Raw genomic sequence first — 16,719 nt, forward strand, 5'->3', positions numbered from 1 at the left:
AAAAATACTTACAAAAACAAGATATTCATTGAGTTAAACTCAAAATGTCAACATGCGGAAAATACTGTAGTTTAATAATGTTCCAATTCAAATCCAATTCAATCAAATTGAAGCCATAATCAAACATTCATTTAGTATAGATTTTACCAAGACATTATTGGCACCACTTGTTTAGTATTGAGATACATAACAGCGTGGAGGTTTTTTTGTGTTATGCTTGACAACGTTGTGGAATGCATGTGGAGGGATTTTGGGCCAGTCCTCTACGCAGATCCTTGCAGGATCCTTCACATTCTTGGGTTTGCACTTATCAACTGCCCTCTTCAGTTCAGCCCGCAGGTTTTCAACTGGATTGAGGTCTGGTGCCTGAGACAGCCACTGCATTACATTTTGGTATCACGGACCCATTTCTGTGTGGATTTTGAGGTACGCTTCGGCTCATTGTCTTGCTGGAAAGTTCACCTACAGCCAAGTCTCAGCCTTGTGGTTGAGGCAGCCAGATGGACAGCCAGGATTGCTCCATACTTGGTGGAATCCATTGTATCTTTGGTCTTAACCCGTGCCCCTGGTCCTCTGGCATTAAAACGGCCCCACTACATCAGTGACCCACCACCACCATATTCCACCGTGGGTATGAGATGCCGATGCTGTCTCTGACCAAAACATGACATTTTCATCTCATTTGGTCATTTAAATTCTGATTAAATAAAGGTATGGTGGTCAAGTGAGACCAAAATTGAACGTTTTTGGTGGGATGCAACATCGGATATGCACTGTCACGTTTATATAACATGCATGTGAAATGGTTTTCAGGAATTATCCTGCAGTTGCGGCGCTCGCCTTCTTCTGCACTAATGATGGCGGTGTGTCTTACAGCCAGCGGGTCTGAGCTGAAAACACACGCTGTGGCCTTGCCGTGGTCCAGTGCAGTAGGATTTCATTTTTACAGGCCTTGTTTGATCTCACGCAAAGCTGCCTTCCCATTCCCCGCGGGGTAGTTAGCTTCAGAATCAGGTTTCGCAATTAAAGTATTAATGGTCTCTTTAATCACGCAGTTAATCTTTGGCTACAGTAATCACCTGCCCATCCTCGACCGAGGAGGCGGGGCCAGCCTCTGCTTTCCGGCCTATGGAGCGAGCTTGTGTCGTACGTCGGCCAATCAGAACAGGACTCATACATGTTTGGATTTCAGTGGAGCCATGTACAGTACTATGCAGAAGTCTTAGTCACCCTAGAGATTATTTTATATATATATATATATATATATATATATATATAACACACTGCACAAGTGCGAACACACACGGCCATTCTAGGGACTTTCGCAGCATAATACCCGAATCATAGAATATGAGGAAATATAATTAATGATATATAATATTAATACATTTGAAGTTCCGCCAACTGCTCGTACTTTACCACATATAATGTACATAGCCTCTGTTATCATAAGCTATTCAACAGAAAGTGTGTTCCTGCGAGGATTATATACTGCTACAGCACTTTCGTATAGCTACATTTGTTTTCAAGATCAAAATCTATCTGAACAGCTCACTCGCTATATCAACTTGTGATATGATAATAGCTGGTGACTTTTGGCTTCATACGGAATTGCTTTGACTGCAGAATTTAGCAAATTGTATACTGTAGCTACACCAACAACAAGGGGCCTGTGGGGCCTGTTTGTTTGTGTGTGTGTGTGTGTGTGTGTGTAAACAGTGGCAGTGTACAAAGACATGTACACGCATATGCAACCTGATAAATATGCAGACGCACGCTTGCGCATACAACGTAATGCTGCACACACACACACACACACACACACACCCACACACACACACACAGAGGCAGTCTCATTGGTCCACCCCGTGTTTCTCAGTCGAGTCACATACACAGCCCTGGGTTTCTCAGGGAGCTGTAATCAGAACTTTCCAGATATATTTACTTGATTGAAGGACTGGTAGGAGCCAAGCTTCCTCTTATTTATGTCATTCCCGTCAGGAAGATAAATCACACACTCTCCCCCTCCGTTCCCACATGGATGCAGTCTCCATATTCAGATTTCTTATTCAATTTTTTTTTATGTGCAATGTGCCTGAAATTGAGAGGGCACAGGCAACACACTCTGTTGTGAAACATAAACATACTCTAACACACCTTCCCAAGGTCGTAGCTGTGGCGTTTGTGTGTGTGTGTGTGTGTGTGTGTTTGTGTGTGTGGTTGTTGTTGTTAGCACATGTGTAAGTGTATGTCTGTGTCTGTGTGTGTGAGAGCGTATGTTTGCATACTGTAAGTGTGTTAGTGTATGTCTGTGTCTATCTGCATGTGTGTGTAAGCACGTGTGTGTGTGTTTGTGTATGTATGTGTGCATGGGTGCGTGAGTATGTGTGTGTAAACGGTATGTGCATGTGTGCTTCTGTCTGCGTGTGTGAGCGTATGCGTGTGTCTGTCTGCATATGTACGTGCATCTGTGTGTGTGTGTGTGTGTTTTTGTGTGTTAGCACGTGTGTGCATGCGTGGGTGGGAGCGCGCTTGCGTGTAATTGTTTAGAGCATTTCCTTCCTCATAGCGGGTGATGATTATGTATAAATCTGCTCTGATTGCTGTAGCTCCGTGTGCATGTCTGACAGCCAGGTGATTAAACATCTAATCTACTGTGGATTCCACAGCACAGCTTCACTGTGCCCCCTTTCATTCACTCTCTGACTGAAAGGTCTCTCGCAGGCCTCCGGAATACAAACGCATTTTGGGCTACAGGAGACCATTGAATATTCATTTATTCAGTCCCTTTTTTTTTTCTCCCCCCCGTTACATTTTGTGCCGATTATGCATGGTGCTGCGTTGCATATAGAAATTATGTGTAAGAAGATGGTTTTTCATGACAAGGCGATGGTCTGAATCTGACGGAAACGAGATAATCCCAGATTTACGTGGCGTTCACGCCCGTTCATTCATGTTCGTTTAAGATGCGAAAAGGGCCACGCTTCCGCCGCACCGGGGGATAATCGCGGGGGAAACTGTCGACACGCCTTCGTGTGAAACGGCGCTTTGCCAACGATATACAAGCCGGCTGCTGCCTCCGCAGTAACATGCTAATGCACTACTTCTCTTTGTGCACTCCAGGCCTTGCCCAGTGACTGAATCGATGTTCAGTCCCACGCCCCCGCAACCAATGAAATATCAAGCCGCTTCCGATGCTTACAGCAAGCCTTTTCAGTCTCTTTGCTAACGTGCTAACTTTGCTAACGGCCTTCCTCTCTCTCCCTCTCTCTCTCTCTCACTCTCTCTCTCCCTCTCCTCTCTCTCCTGTCTCCAGGCCCCCCGATTCTACGCCTTACCGAATCGATGTCCCGCCCCCCCACCAATGAATTATGAATGTTGAACAAGATGACATCGTCCCCACTGCAGAGGATGAGAGGGCCTAAGGGGAACAGGGCGCTCTCCGACCCCCTCTTTGTGCTGCTCCTGGCTCTCCAGCTGCTGGTGGTGGCCGGCCTGGTGCGTGCCCAGACCTGCCCGTCCGTCTGCTCCTGCAGCAACCAGTTCAGCAAGGTGATCTGCACCCGCCGGGGCCTGAGGGAGGTGCCCGACGGCATCTCCACCAACACCCGCTACCTGAACCTGCAGGAGAACCTGATCCAGGTCATCAAGGTGGACAGCTTCAAGCACCTCCGGCACCTGGAGATCCTGCAGCTGAGCAAGAACCACATCCGCAACATCGAGATCGGCGCCTTCAATGGGCTGGCCAGCCTCAACACCCTGGAGCTCTTCGACAACAGGCTCACCACCATCCCCAACGGGGCCTTCGAGTACCTGTCCAAGCTGAAGGAGCTCTGGCTGCGGAACAACCCCATCGAGAGCATCCCGTCCTACGCCTTCAACCGGGTGCCGTCCCTGCGGAGGCTGGACCTAGGCGAGCTCAAGAGGCTCTCCTACATCTCCGAGGGGGCCTTCGAGGGCCTGAGCAACCTGCGCTACCTGAACCTGGGCATGTGCAACCTGAAGGAGATCCCCAACCTCATCCCCTTGGTCCGGCTGGACGAGCTGGAGATGTCGGGCAACCAGCTGTCCGTCATCCGCCCGGGGTCCTTCAAGGGCCTCATCCACCTGCAGAAGCTGTGGATGATGCACGCCCAGATCCAGACCATCGAGCGGAACTCTTTCGACGACCTGCAGTCGCTGGTGGAGCTCAACCTGGCCCACAACAACCTCACCCTGCTGCCCCACGACCTCTTCACGCCCCTGCACCACCTGGAGCGGGTGCACCTGCACCACAACCCCTGGAACTGCAACTGCGACATCCTGTGGCTCAGCTGGTGGCTGAAGGAGATGGTGCCGGCCAACACCAGCTGCTGCGCCCGCTGCAGTTCGCCCGCCAGCCACAAGGGGCGCTACATCGGGGAGCTGGACCAGAACTATTTCCACTGCTACGCCCCCGTGATCGTGGAGCCCCCCGCCGACCTCAACGTGACGGAGGGCATGGCGGCGGAGCTGAAGTGCAGGGCCAGCTCGCTGACCTCCGTCAGCTGGATCACGCCCAACGGCTCCATCATGACGCACGGCGCCTACAAGGTGCGGATCTCCGTGCTGAACGACGGGACGCTGAACTTCACCAACGTCACGGTGCAGGACACGGGCACCTACACCTGCATGGTGAGCAACTCGGCGGGCAACACCACGGCCTCCGCCACGCTCAACGTCTCCTCCACCGAGAACAGCTTCAGCTACTTCACCACCGTCACCGTGGAGACCATCGAGCCCGGCCACGAGGAGGGCCGCACCACGGTGCAGCAGAGCGTGGGCCCCACCCCCTCCTCCGGCTGGGAGGCGTCCTCGTCGGTGACCAGCACCACCGCGCGGACCTCGCTCTCCACCAAGACCACGGAGAAGACCTACACCATCCCCGTGACGGACCTCGACGGCGCCCTCAACGGGCTGGACGAGGTGATGAAGACCACCAAGATCATCATCGGCTGCTTCGTGGCCATCACGCTGATGGCGGCCGTCATGCTGATCATCTTCTACAAGATGCGCAAGCAGCACCACCAGCAGAACCACCACGCCCCGACCCGGACCATCGAGATCATCAACGTGGACGAGGAGCTGACCGGCGGGCCTGCGATGGATAGCCACCTGACCCTGCCCCCTCTGGAGCATGAGCACCTCAACCACTACAACTCCTACAAGACTGCGTACAACCACGCCTCCACCATCAACTCCATACACAGCTCCGCGCATGAACCTTTGCTAATCCGCGCTAGCTCGAAAGACAATGTACAAGAGACCCAAATCTAACTTTGTTTCGACACAAGACGATTTAATGACGACAAAACAGACAAACAAACATAAAACTAAAATGAAATGAAACAAACAAACAAACAAATAAACAAAAAAAAAAAAACATTATTAATAATACGACGAGGAGTGAAAATTTAAAAAATAACTGATGGACACGTTGGCGAAGCAGGGGGTGATAATGTTTATCATTGACATTGGGAACTAGGGTATGTCTACTGTTTCAAAAAGTGTCTTTACAAAAACAAAGGTTATTTATTTAAAAAAAATCTATTGTGGTTAAATCAAGAAAAAAAACATGTATTCTGCTATTTTTTTTCTTTTCAGCACTTCATCTTTTTTATGTTTTTTGTTTTCTTTTCCTTTTTGTCTTGTGTTGGGGAAAAATGGTTTACTAAAGTGCTTTGAAAACTCTATGTAAATTCCGCTGAAGGCATCTAATCTAGGAAGTGTCACTATGGGTTGACTATGTTCTAATCTGGTAATTTGACACCAATGGCACCTATGTCTAGACAGAAATAGCCAACATGAAATGATTTTCCACAGAGTTATTGTTGAAATCTGCAATGGCCATAACAATAATTTATGTGGCTTTAGAGCTTAGTCATTACTGACTGCTGGGAAATGTCACAGATAAAGACTGGTGATAGCATAATATCTGATTAGGCCTGCCAGTCAAAAGGATTAGAAGCAGATGTACGTTTCGATTGCAATAGAACGGGAGCACAACCTGAAGACAACAGTCCCTCAAAAATTAGAGAGCTGACATTTAATTAAATGGCATATTAAAACCATTTTTCACAAAAAAAAAAAAAAAAGAAGAAGATAAAAAAAAAAATCCCACATTTTCAATTCATGAACGGACGCCTGCCTCTCTCTCCCTCCCTCCGTCGGCCCCTGAGATCCAGCGGCCCCGCCTCGCGGCCCTGCCTCCCTCTTTATGAAAGTGCGCGCTCGGCTGATTTAATTAGGGCAGAGCGGCCGGGCTCCCCGCACCTCTGGCCTCTCGCTCGCGGTCGAATGCGGAAGCGAGAGCGGGCGCCCCGGTCGCCCCTCCTCCTCCACCCCTCCGGCTGCCCCTCGTTCCCCTGCATTTTAACGAGGAGTCTCCTCGCCCGTCCGCCCGCCACCCCGCCCCGCCCTCACCTCTCGGCCCGGCGACACCTGCACCGCCACTTCCATCCTTCCATCTGCCGCCGCAGATGTTGGGCCGAAATGAGCTTCCTCTGCACGTACCCGGCCCGAGCCAAGATGGCCGCCGCTGCGCTAATGTCCCAGTGCCACCCACCGCAGGTCCGTCAGAGTGAAGTCTTAACGCGCTTCCTCTGCACGTACCGGGGCCCGGCCTGAGCCAAGATGGCCGCCGTTGCGCTAATGTCCCAGTGCCACCCACCGCAGGTCTGTCAGAGTGAAGTCTTAACGCGCTTCCTCTGCACGTACCGGGGCCCGGCCCGAGCCAAGATGGCCGCCGTTGCGCTAATGTCCCAGTGCCACCCACCGCAGGTCCGTCAGAGTGAAGTCTTAACGCGCTTCCTCTGCACGTACCGGGGCCCGGCCCGAGCCAAAATGGCCGCCGCTGCGCTAATGTCCCAGTGCCACCCACCGCAGGTCCGTCAGAGCGAAGTTTAACACGCTTCCCAGGCTGGGTAAAGATGGTTGCCGCTAGGCTAAGCTATGCTAATGTCCCAGGGCCAACAACCGCATGTCCGTCAGAGAGCAAAATTTTGCACGCTTTGTCTGAACGTACCGTGGCCGGGCCTGGGTAAAGATGGCTTCCACTAGGCTACGCTAGGCTAATGTCCCAGCACCACCCTCTGAGGGCCTGTCAGATAGCGAAATTTAACCTCTGCATGTAGTGCGTCTCGTCCTGCGTAAGGCTACGCTAATGTCCCGGTGGATCCGTCCAACGGCGGCGGAATGAAACAAGCTCTGCTCGTGTAAAGACGCGCGCCGCTACGCTACCCTCCTGTCCCGGTTCCACCCTCCTCGGGTCTTTCAGAGGACGAGATTTAAACGAGCTAAGTCATGACGGTATGCTGGTATGCTCGCCGATGTCCTGACACAACCCTTTTTTCGCGGGTCTGTCCGATGACGTCGCAACCCCTGAGATATGAGACCCGGATTTACCCCGACCGCTGCCAGAACCAACACAAAAGACGGGGGAGATAAGCCCTCTCTTGGCGGGGGGATGGATTACCAGCAGAGCTTATAGTTTTGGGGATGGTAACAGAAATGGGATGGGAGTGGGTGTGTAAGCGGAGTGTAACCTACCCCCCAGCCCAGAGCGTCGGGTGCTGTTTTAATCAGTGCGTCTCGGTGCATCGATTGTGGAATCATGGAAACCCTCTGGAAGCACGGGAGAAGCAGCGGGATATTGGAAAAATAATAAATTGAAAAAATACAGTAGCCAAGTGAGAGACTCCTGGCTGTTAGGCGCTTGGGGAAGGCGCCCCGCATGCCTCTTCAGAGGTTAAACACTCTGCTTATTATTTTACATTTTTTAATTTCCCCTGACCATAATGGCAAACATCAAGGGAGATCACACTCTTTCATTTTGCCCATTTTACTATCTGCTGAGTTATGGTCCTCGCTAATAAAATCAGATTAAAGGAGCGGGGGGAAACCAAGCGGGCAGACCTGGCCAGGCCACTGCGCTTCTCTGTGCGTTGTCTCGAGGCCCTCCACACACAGAAAAAAAAAAAAAAAAAAAAAAAAAAACATTAATAAAATAAAATTAATAATTAAGTACAAAAAAATTGCCCGCTCCGGTCACCATGGCAACGGTTGACCTTGAATCGCACGAGTGGAGCGAGCCGGGAAAGGCCTGCTGTTTAAGCCCCTGTTCTGCATTCAGATACACCATCCCTCAGGTGGGCAGACCGTTTAGTACACATTTAAAAATGTGATTATCATTATTATAATAATAATTATTATTATTATTATTATTATTAACAAGACTTCTGGGTAATTTAATCCTGGGGTCACTCCAACATTATAGCTATATGATAAATCAGTGGAATTTCCAAGTGAATTAGATTAAAGTTAGAGATGTGAACCATTGGACGAGTTTCACAGACGCAGATTCAACGTATTCGGAGACTAAATTCTATTTTGAATGGAGAATCCCCGTACAAAACTAGATTTCAGTCCACCTTAATCTCCATCTGTGAAACCAGCCGATCGTGCTACTAGAACTAATGAACAATTACCATTTTCAAAAATAAGTAAATAGTAAAAAAAATTGCCAGTGCCTCCATAAATGAACACCAAGCTGAAAGGTGGGGCGGGCTAGATTCAGCGCGCTGCACCACAGATATTGTAGCATTCATAATTGATTTTTATTAGCAGCATAAACATAATTCGAACAGACCGCGCGGAGGCTAACGGTGATTTACGAGAGGAACGTTAAACTGCGGTGTCCGTATGCTGCCGAACGGCGATCCAGAACTGACCTGCGTCTTCCTGAGACGCTGCTGGTGGCCGGGAGTGTGATGGAGAGCGGTGGCATTAACATTTATCTGATTTAACCCAGGGGTGGGAGCGATCACTTACAGGGGCATAGAGGCACGGCACGTAGCACGCAGCACAGCGCCGGTCACAAAGGTGAAATGTGAGTGTGTAGAGGGTGAGGAGGTGATTCTGCAGTTGTTGTAGCTGGTGTTGAAGGCGTTACATCACCCCCCCCCCCCCCCCCCCCCCCACTGGGCAGGCTGATATACACTGGTGGGAGGGTCGGGGGGGTCACGCTGGGGTTGTAAGGTTGGATGTTGGATTGAACCGGCAGTGAATTCAGTCGGAAAGGAAGCTCGATAAACAGAATTAAGTCGCATATCACTTCCCCGGTTGCTTTGGTTTGGTTAGTTACTGAAGTGGACTGTTAACCCAAATCCAGCCAAGGTTTCTTTCCTTCTCCCGGGTAATGAACTGAACAATTAGTGCTGCTGATTTGGCCGGACTGTCTTCACACCTGACTCCCAGGTAAAGGGAGGGTGAACACACCTGACTCCCGGGTAAAGGGAGGGTGAACACACCTGACTCCCGGGTAAAGGGAGGGTGAACACACCTGACTCCCGGGTAAAAGGAGGGTGAACACACCTGACTCCCGGGTAAAGGGAGGGTGAACACACCTGACTCCCGGGTAAAGGGAGGGTGAACACACCTGACTCCCGGGTAAAGGGAGGGTGGGAAAGCAGCAGTCCTTTATGACCCCTGGGTGACGGGGCTGTCTGCCCCTGGGTCGGTGGCATTAGTGGCGGATGTACAGACTGCTCGGGAAGACGAACGCGGCGGTGACCGCTCCCAGCCTGCTCCTAGACCGCTCCCAGACCGCTCTCCCAGACCGCTCCGGTGCCCGTCATCAGCAATATTCACACTGACTGCTGCTCGGCATCATGGGAATCTCTGAGCCTCGTCAGCGTCATCTCAATCCTGAGAGTAGCTTCGTGTAATTCTACACCACACACACACACACACACATACACACACTCATACACACATACACACACACACACACACACATACACACATACACACACACACACACACTCACACACACACACACACACACTCATACACACATACACACACACACACACACACACACACTCATACACACATACACACACACACACACACTCATACACACATACACACACACACATACACACATACACGCACGCACACTCACACACACACACACACACACCCAACCACCCACAGATACACACATAGGCCCACATACTCTCCCTCTTTCTCTCTCTCCCTCTCTCTCTCACACATGCACCCAATGAAAACAGCATCTTATTCACACCACGCCAATCCATGAAATTACATAGATACGCGTGTGTGCACATGCATGTGTGTGAAAAATAAGTTCTCACATTCATGCATAAACTCTCATTCTCTCTGACACACTCTGTCACTCTGTTTCTCTCTCATACACACACGCACACACACACACACACACACACAAATAATCATGTTCTGACACACATGCATAACTAGGTACACCAGCATTGCTCATATTCTCTAGCTCAGGATCATTCCCCATGCTATCTCCCATCCCCTTCCTGACCAATGGCAGCTCGTCAGCTGCCCCATGTGACCACCAGATGGTCCCTAATCACCCTTACATGGAGTTTAGAACTTTGGTAAACTGTTGTTTCCCCAGCAACCCATGCTCTGTGTTCCATAGTGTGTGTATCGCCAGGGGGTGGATCCAGATGGAAAATGTTTAAGCTCCCTGGCCAATGAAAAACAGGAGGGAGTACCGCCATTTTACAATTTGTTCCTTTCTTTTGGATTAATATGGTGAATTCTAGTGATAACATTTTTGGTCTGTTATGTCTCATTTCGTTAATGGCCCAGGTTTTGGGTGGGCAGTCGGATTTCTTTTTTTTCTTTTCTTTTTTTTTTTCTTTTTTTTTGAGAGGGAATGCTGTTCTAGTGGTAGATTTATATAAAATACATTTTGAAAATAAAATGGAATAAAAAAAAACACAAAAAACAAAAACAAAAAACTTTTTAAATTTTGATTTTACATGTGCCAACCTGTTCTAAAAATGAAAAAATGAAACATGCTGTGAGACCAGAAGACATTGATTTTCATGTACACTTTCATGACCTTTAAAAAAACCAAGATCGATTATATAGAAATCAGAGTTTGTAGTTCATACACAAAAATAAGGTTATAAATAAAATATTGTTGTTTTTTCTGTATTACCTGGTGATTATTGCATTGTCCACGGGAGTGAGTGAATTTGATTACAGTGTGCATGGACGTTACAGTTTATGAGCAAAACAGTTTGCCACTATGGCAACTCATGGTGCAATGGTACTGTAAATTGTAAATTGAGTTATGTAATATCCAGCATTTTGCTATTAGTGCCTCCATCACAGTTTTCATCTTCTAATTATCCCAATTGACAATGTGGAACATAATTAGACAGTATTGCTGCGAATGGTTAGTAGTTCAGTACTGCTGCAATTATCACATTAACCACTTCAGTTCATTGTTTTGTCTTGGCACTGAGCCTCCTAGACATCAAGGTATAGGGTAATGACATCTGTTATTATCAAAACATGTTTTATGAAGGAGGCATTGTTTTCTCACAACGTCTAATTATCATGTTTTTTTTTTATGAATTTTTTCCCCTTCAATTCTTGCAATATTATTGATTGATGTATTTGCTTGTCTAAACGGTTGCGCTGATCGTGTTCGAGTGCAGCACACGCACACCTAAGCCCCTTCTCTGCATTCGGGATCTATTCTGCCGTTCTTAAGCTCTGAAAACGTAAAGCAAACTTTCCTCACCCCCTCCTTGGGCTATGAGCAGTTAAAGGATTAAAGCTATTGATCAGACCAGTTTAAGGACTTAGCATGAAAGCTGGGCCTGTTTCGATTGTAAAAACTGAAATCTCTCCATCTTTCTGATGCTGGAGAATGTGCCTGCAATCCTAGCTCTGTATGTGTGTGCCTGTGTTTGTGTGTGCATGCATGTGTACGTGCTGCAATACTCATAAGATGCAAAATTGAAATCAATTATTTAGATTATGTTCAAGATCCTTTTCAAATTGGATAAAATCTGCATGCAAGAGGTACAGATGCAAGATGCAGAAAGACAGATGCAGTTTGTGATTCCCAAGTGCATGTGTGAGATGAATTCATCAGTCTGGAGATATTCAGCTTTACTGCAAATTTTTCAAAAACAACCGTATCTCCATATTTAAGATACGTTACAGGGGTCCTCCTGCTTGCTTTACTGCAAAAACAGCAAAAAAATAGCTCTTTCTCAACAAGGATTTTAGTGTTATATTTCGACTTATTTATATTACTAAATTAGATAAAAATATTGCCAATGAGGTGGGTCTCATTTCAAGATTTGCCAATGGCGTAAGGAAATTGCACTTGTCAGGCAAACACTAACCTAAACCAAGCTAATATTTTCTACTTGAGATAATTAAACAAGAAGATTTTAAGTAAGTCTAAAACACTTATTAAGACAAGCTTGTGAGCACTGTACATTTGGGGTGGGTCAAAACTCTGTGCATTATGGTATGGTTACAAAGAGATCTATTACAAAATATCTGTAAAATAAATAATAAAATATCAGCTATAATTTTGATAATAAAAATCCACAGAAGAGAACTGTCATAGTTGAACGGTAGGTGGGCGCAAGAGTTAATCACTACATCACATTACAGTACATTCATGGCATTTGGCAGACGCTCTTATCCAGAGCGACTTACAGTTGATTAGACTAAGCAGGAGACAATCCTCCCCTGGAGCAATGCAGGGTTAAGGGCCCTGCTCAAGGGCCCTTGTTATGGCTACACTGGGGATCGAACCACCAACCTTGCGGGTCCCAGTCATGTACCTTAACCACGACACTACAAGCCGCCCTAATCAGATCTGGGCATACATTTTGCCTGTTGCCACCATGAATGATGGGGGACAAAGGTTAATGTTTTAAATGCACTCCACTTTTCATGGCCGGGCTTATCGGATTTAAAATCAATTAATCATTGCAATGAGATTTTAATTCCAAATAATCCGTCTGGGTTGAATTGTTCCGACGTAAAGGAAATGAGAGAGTGGAGGATTAAACTTGCCTGTCAACGGCTGCCTGCTCTCATGCTGGCGTACAGAAGGTGCTCCAAGTGTGGCATTTCATTAATGGGAAATGAGAAGCTAAACAAACATGTGACCTTGTGTCCTAATCTGTGAAAACAGCACTCTGGCCTCACCCATCGAGCGTGGAGTGGGTTTATACCTGTCATCAGCAGGGATCATCAACTCCGGCCCTGAATCCAAAATCCAGCCCTGGATTTATTTTTCTCCTGGCTAATTAGTGCTACTGATTGGCCAGACTGTCTTCACAACTGACTTCAAACCCAGCAGTTCTCGGCCCTCGAGGACCGTGCGTTTCTGATCCCTGCTCATCAGCAAGCTACGTGCTCCTCCATCTGAAAGGGCCGCAGTCACTGGGTTAGTCCAGAGGTTCGGCCCACACCTCTCCTCACGTACCCCGATCCTGATCCCCCCCCGATCCAGGCATCAGACCTCCAGCACACCTAATCAGTGGTTTGATTGGTTTTTTCAGGTGCGCTTGTGATGGTGGTACCCACGGACAGGTTTGGGAACTACAGGACTAAATAGTAATGGTAAATGCCTGCATTTATATCGTGTCTTTATCCAAAATGCTGTACCCATTCACCCATCCACATCCACACTTGCACACCAATGGCAATTGGCTGCCATGCAAGGCACCAACCAGGAGCAATTGGGGGCCAGGTGTCTTGCTCAGGGAGACAAGTATTGTCACATGACTCAGTCCACCTCCTGGTTTTCCGTGCTGATCCAGACCCTTCCCCACCTTCCCGAAACGCAGCATACTTTTTGAAAAACACAGATGAACCTGTCGGCTGATGGGGTGACGGTCGTGCTAGTGCCAGACTTTATCAGGTCCTCTTCTTTTGCCTGATATTTTGTGTGTGTTCTGAGTTTGTAATGCCCAATTCTGTCAGTTGTTAGGTGCAGGTGAGCAAGTTCTGCGAGTACTTCAGCACACTGTGCATATGTGGCAGGAGAAGGACATACTATAGAGCAGTGGTCTCCAACCATGGTCCTGGAGAGCTACTGGGTTCTCTGGTTTTCGTTGTTACTCTGCACATAATGAATCCATTAGAGCAGCTGATTACATACTTAACTCACCTCACCTGGTTACCTGGGGTCTCAACAGGGTGCGGATTTTAAGGAGATAATAAAAACCAGCAGACCCAGGCGCTCTCCAGGACCAGGGTTGGAGACCACTGCTGTTGAGGGACAGCTAAAGAGAAGGTAAGAAAGGGGGAATGAGAGAGAGAGAGAGAGAGAGCACTGCACCAATTATTGCCTTTTTAGTTTTCCTCTTTTCCTGCACTCGTCTCCTCCCAACGTACCTCCAGACAGGAGGCAAGGTGGCGGTGGAGAAAAGGGGTTTTGGGACACAGCCCTGGCTCCGTCACTCAGAATGCTCCGCTCGAGCGAGTTTGCGCGGACGCTGTTGGCTCTGGAGACCGTCTCTTGACCATCCCCGCCCGCGAAGTAATGTGTGTCCTTTTAAAGGTCACTGAACAATTTGCTTTTCTTTTACAGTATGTTTACTTTCATTTTAACCTTTTCTCTTTGCCAAAAAGTGGGGGATCTTTTTCTGGGCGAAATAAATAATGAAATAAAAGTAACGGAAACAAAAAAAACAAAAAAACAAAACGACTTCGCCCCATCAAGGGCAAAACTATAAAGCTACCGAAAGTTAATGGAAACTGGACACGAGCAGCAGGAGGCCGGGAGGATCTGGCTGGTGTGAGGATCTTCTGATTGGCTGGAGTGCCATTGCTGTTCCACCTCAGCTCCAGTGTACGAAGGACAATTAGGGAGCTCTTTCCTATCCTTTATTTTTCTCTGCTTTTTCCTTTCCTTTCCTTGGCCCGAGCCCCACCCATTGGGAGAGGGTGGGAAAAGATGAAAAGACACTAATAAAGACGGGGAAGTCGAGAAGAGGTGAATTAGGAAAATGGAACGCCCTTGCTTCTTCAAACCTCAGACGCGACAGATGTGCGGTAGAGGCAGAGAGGTTGATGCACAGGTCGATCATTTGGGCCTGTACCTCAGGCTTTCCCGAAATAAATATTTCCGGAAGGATGAGCTGATGTTTACTTGCTCAAAGGAAACATCAGGAGTTCCTAACTTCTACTTCTATCTCCCAGGAGGAACGTTTAAGTGGTTGGAATGTTCTTTAAATATGGCAGAGCTTGATCGATTTCCACCAGCAAAAGAGTGGAGAAAAATAAACGATTGGAATAGTCAGTGTTGGAGGGAGGGAGGGAGTGAGTCATCAGGGGTGCAAGTAGAGTACATAGATACATTTTGATTGGGAGGGAGAGGGGGGTTAAATGATTACTTTAACAAGCAAATCGTTTTCTGTGCTCTATTGATCTTGCCTGGTGCATTTCAGGCAAGGTGGAGCAGATGGGCGAGGTTTACACTTTTTTGATCATTTAATTTCTTTCAATACACCAGGCAGGCTTAGTCATGCAGAAAAAAGTCTTTGGATCCAAAATAAATGCTATTTGAACCCAGGTCTCAGGGCAGAGTCTTAATATTTTACACGTATCTCCCGAAGGGAGGGTGGCAGCTGGAGGTTGAATCCCACCTTTAGCTTTCCTGTATCTCTGACTTTGGCAGTTATTTTATCCTGGCAGAAGCTGTGTTATAACTGCAACACAGAGACAGTGGCAGTTTCTGTTTGCATTTCCTCCCTCAAAGCAGGGTTCAGACCAAAGCGAAAAAAAAACTAAACAAATCAAAAGAAGGGAAAAGTAAGCTGACTTTTGTTGACGAATGAAAAACGGGGATGGGTGTGATGCAGCAGTCGTCAAACAGGAACATAATTCTTCCTGCTGTCACAGACCTGGAGCGCTACACTTCTGGCATTAAAAAGATTGGACGGAAAATACATAAACAAACACGTTTCAGAAAGCACACCTCGACAAAAGTGGAGAGAAACAAATAAGAAGAAGCGTATCATTTCACTCCTTTTCTTTCAGTTTGTTCTTTTTTTTTTTTAATAAAAGATGGATGGAAGGGGAAGGGAAATGTATTGTCTCTGCTTATTAAAACTGCTGCTGAGGGGGCGGGGGCTGTCAGAGCCTCAGAATGTGACTGAAATAGATGGGGCCGAGTTGGATTGGTGGTGGTGGTGGGGGGGGGGGGGTTGGGGGGCGAGGAAAAGACAAGACAATGTTGACAGGGGGCTTAGTGCTGACTGTGGAGACAGGTGGTCTCTTATCCAGAGGAAGCAGGAAGCCGTCTTTTGTGAGGAGCGCTCTGGTGTTCACCCAGGGAGAGCGTTTTGGGCCGTTCGCTCCCTCGTCTCCAGCAGGGGCGTGCTGGGAGGTTTTTTTGGGGTGGGGTCGTAACAGCCCAGGAGGGACACCGAAGGGCATGTAAAATAGAGGATCACAGGCCCGGAATTGAGACATGACTGATAGCCCTTTGTTTGCTGTGCGTTTTCTATCTTTTGTTTTGATACAGACATTTTTATGGATAACTTTTGAAATGTTCATAGCCTGGCAGGGTGCTTCCTTTCTCTGTTATTAAAACTGCAGGAAGCCGCAGAGATATATATTTTTTTTTAGATGAACATCTGCTTTAAAAAGACCTGTGTGCATATTAAAGTGTGACAGGAGAGCGCTACAATCACTTTCAGCTTTCAATAAGGATTTTAGATCTAAAAAATCATCAAAGGAGGAATTCATTCTTACAATTGACATAAATGCTCTGAAATAATCTTTCTTCAGATCAGCAGCACCAATGGGAAAGTTAATGGCCAACCTTTCTGAAGAACAGCACACCCGGTGGCCAGTTATGGAACTGTTTCTGCA

At 47.6% G+C, this 16,719-nt stretch overlaps 1 protein-coding gene across 2 annotated transcripts in view; it reads left to right on the plus strand.

The window, feature by feature from the left end:
- The window catches only part of lrrc4ca (leucine rich repeat containing 4C, genome duplicate a), an 87,724-nt gene extending 81,364 nt beyond the window's left edge, over nt 1-6,360 (plus strand). For both annotated transcript variants that reach the window (XM_061222419.1, XM_061222418.1), the window contains exon 3: nt 3,317-6,360. In XM_061222419.1, coding sequence (XP_061078403.1) covers nt 3,376-5,295 — 1,920 coding nt within the window. In that variant the 5' untranslated portion in view covers nt 3,317-3,375 and the 3' untranslated portion in view covers nt 5,296-6,360. The remainder of the gene's footprint in view (nt 1-3,316) is intronic.
- Nucleotides 6,361-16,719: the final 10,359 nt, after the last annotated feature.

The sequence above is a fragment of the Conger conger genome, chromosome 15 (genome assembly GCF_963514075.1).
Source record: "Conger conger chromosome 15, fConCon1.1, whole genome shotgun sequence".
Classification (NCBI taxonomy): domain Eukaryota; kingdom Metazoa; phylum Chordata; class Actinopteri; order Anguilliformes; family Congridae; genus Conger; species Conger conger.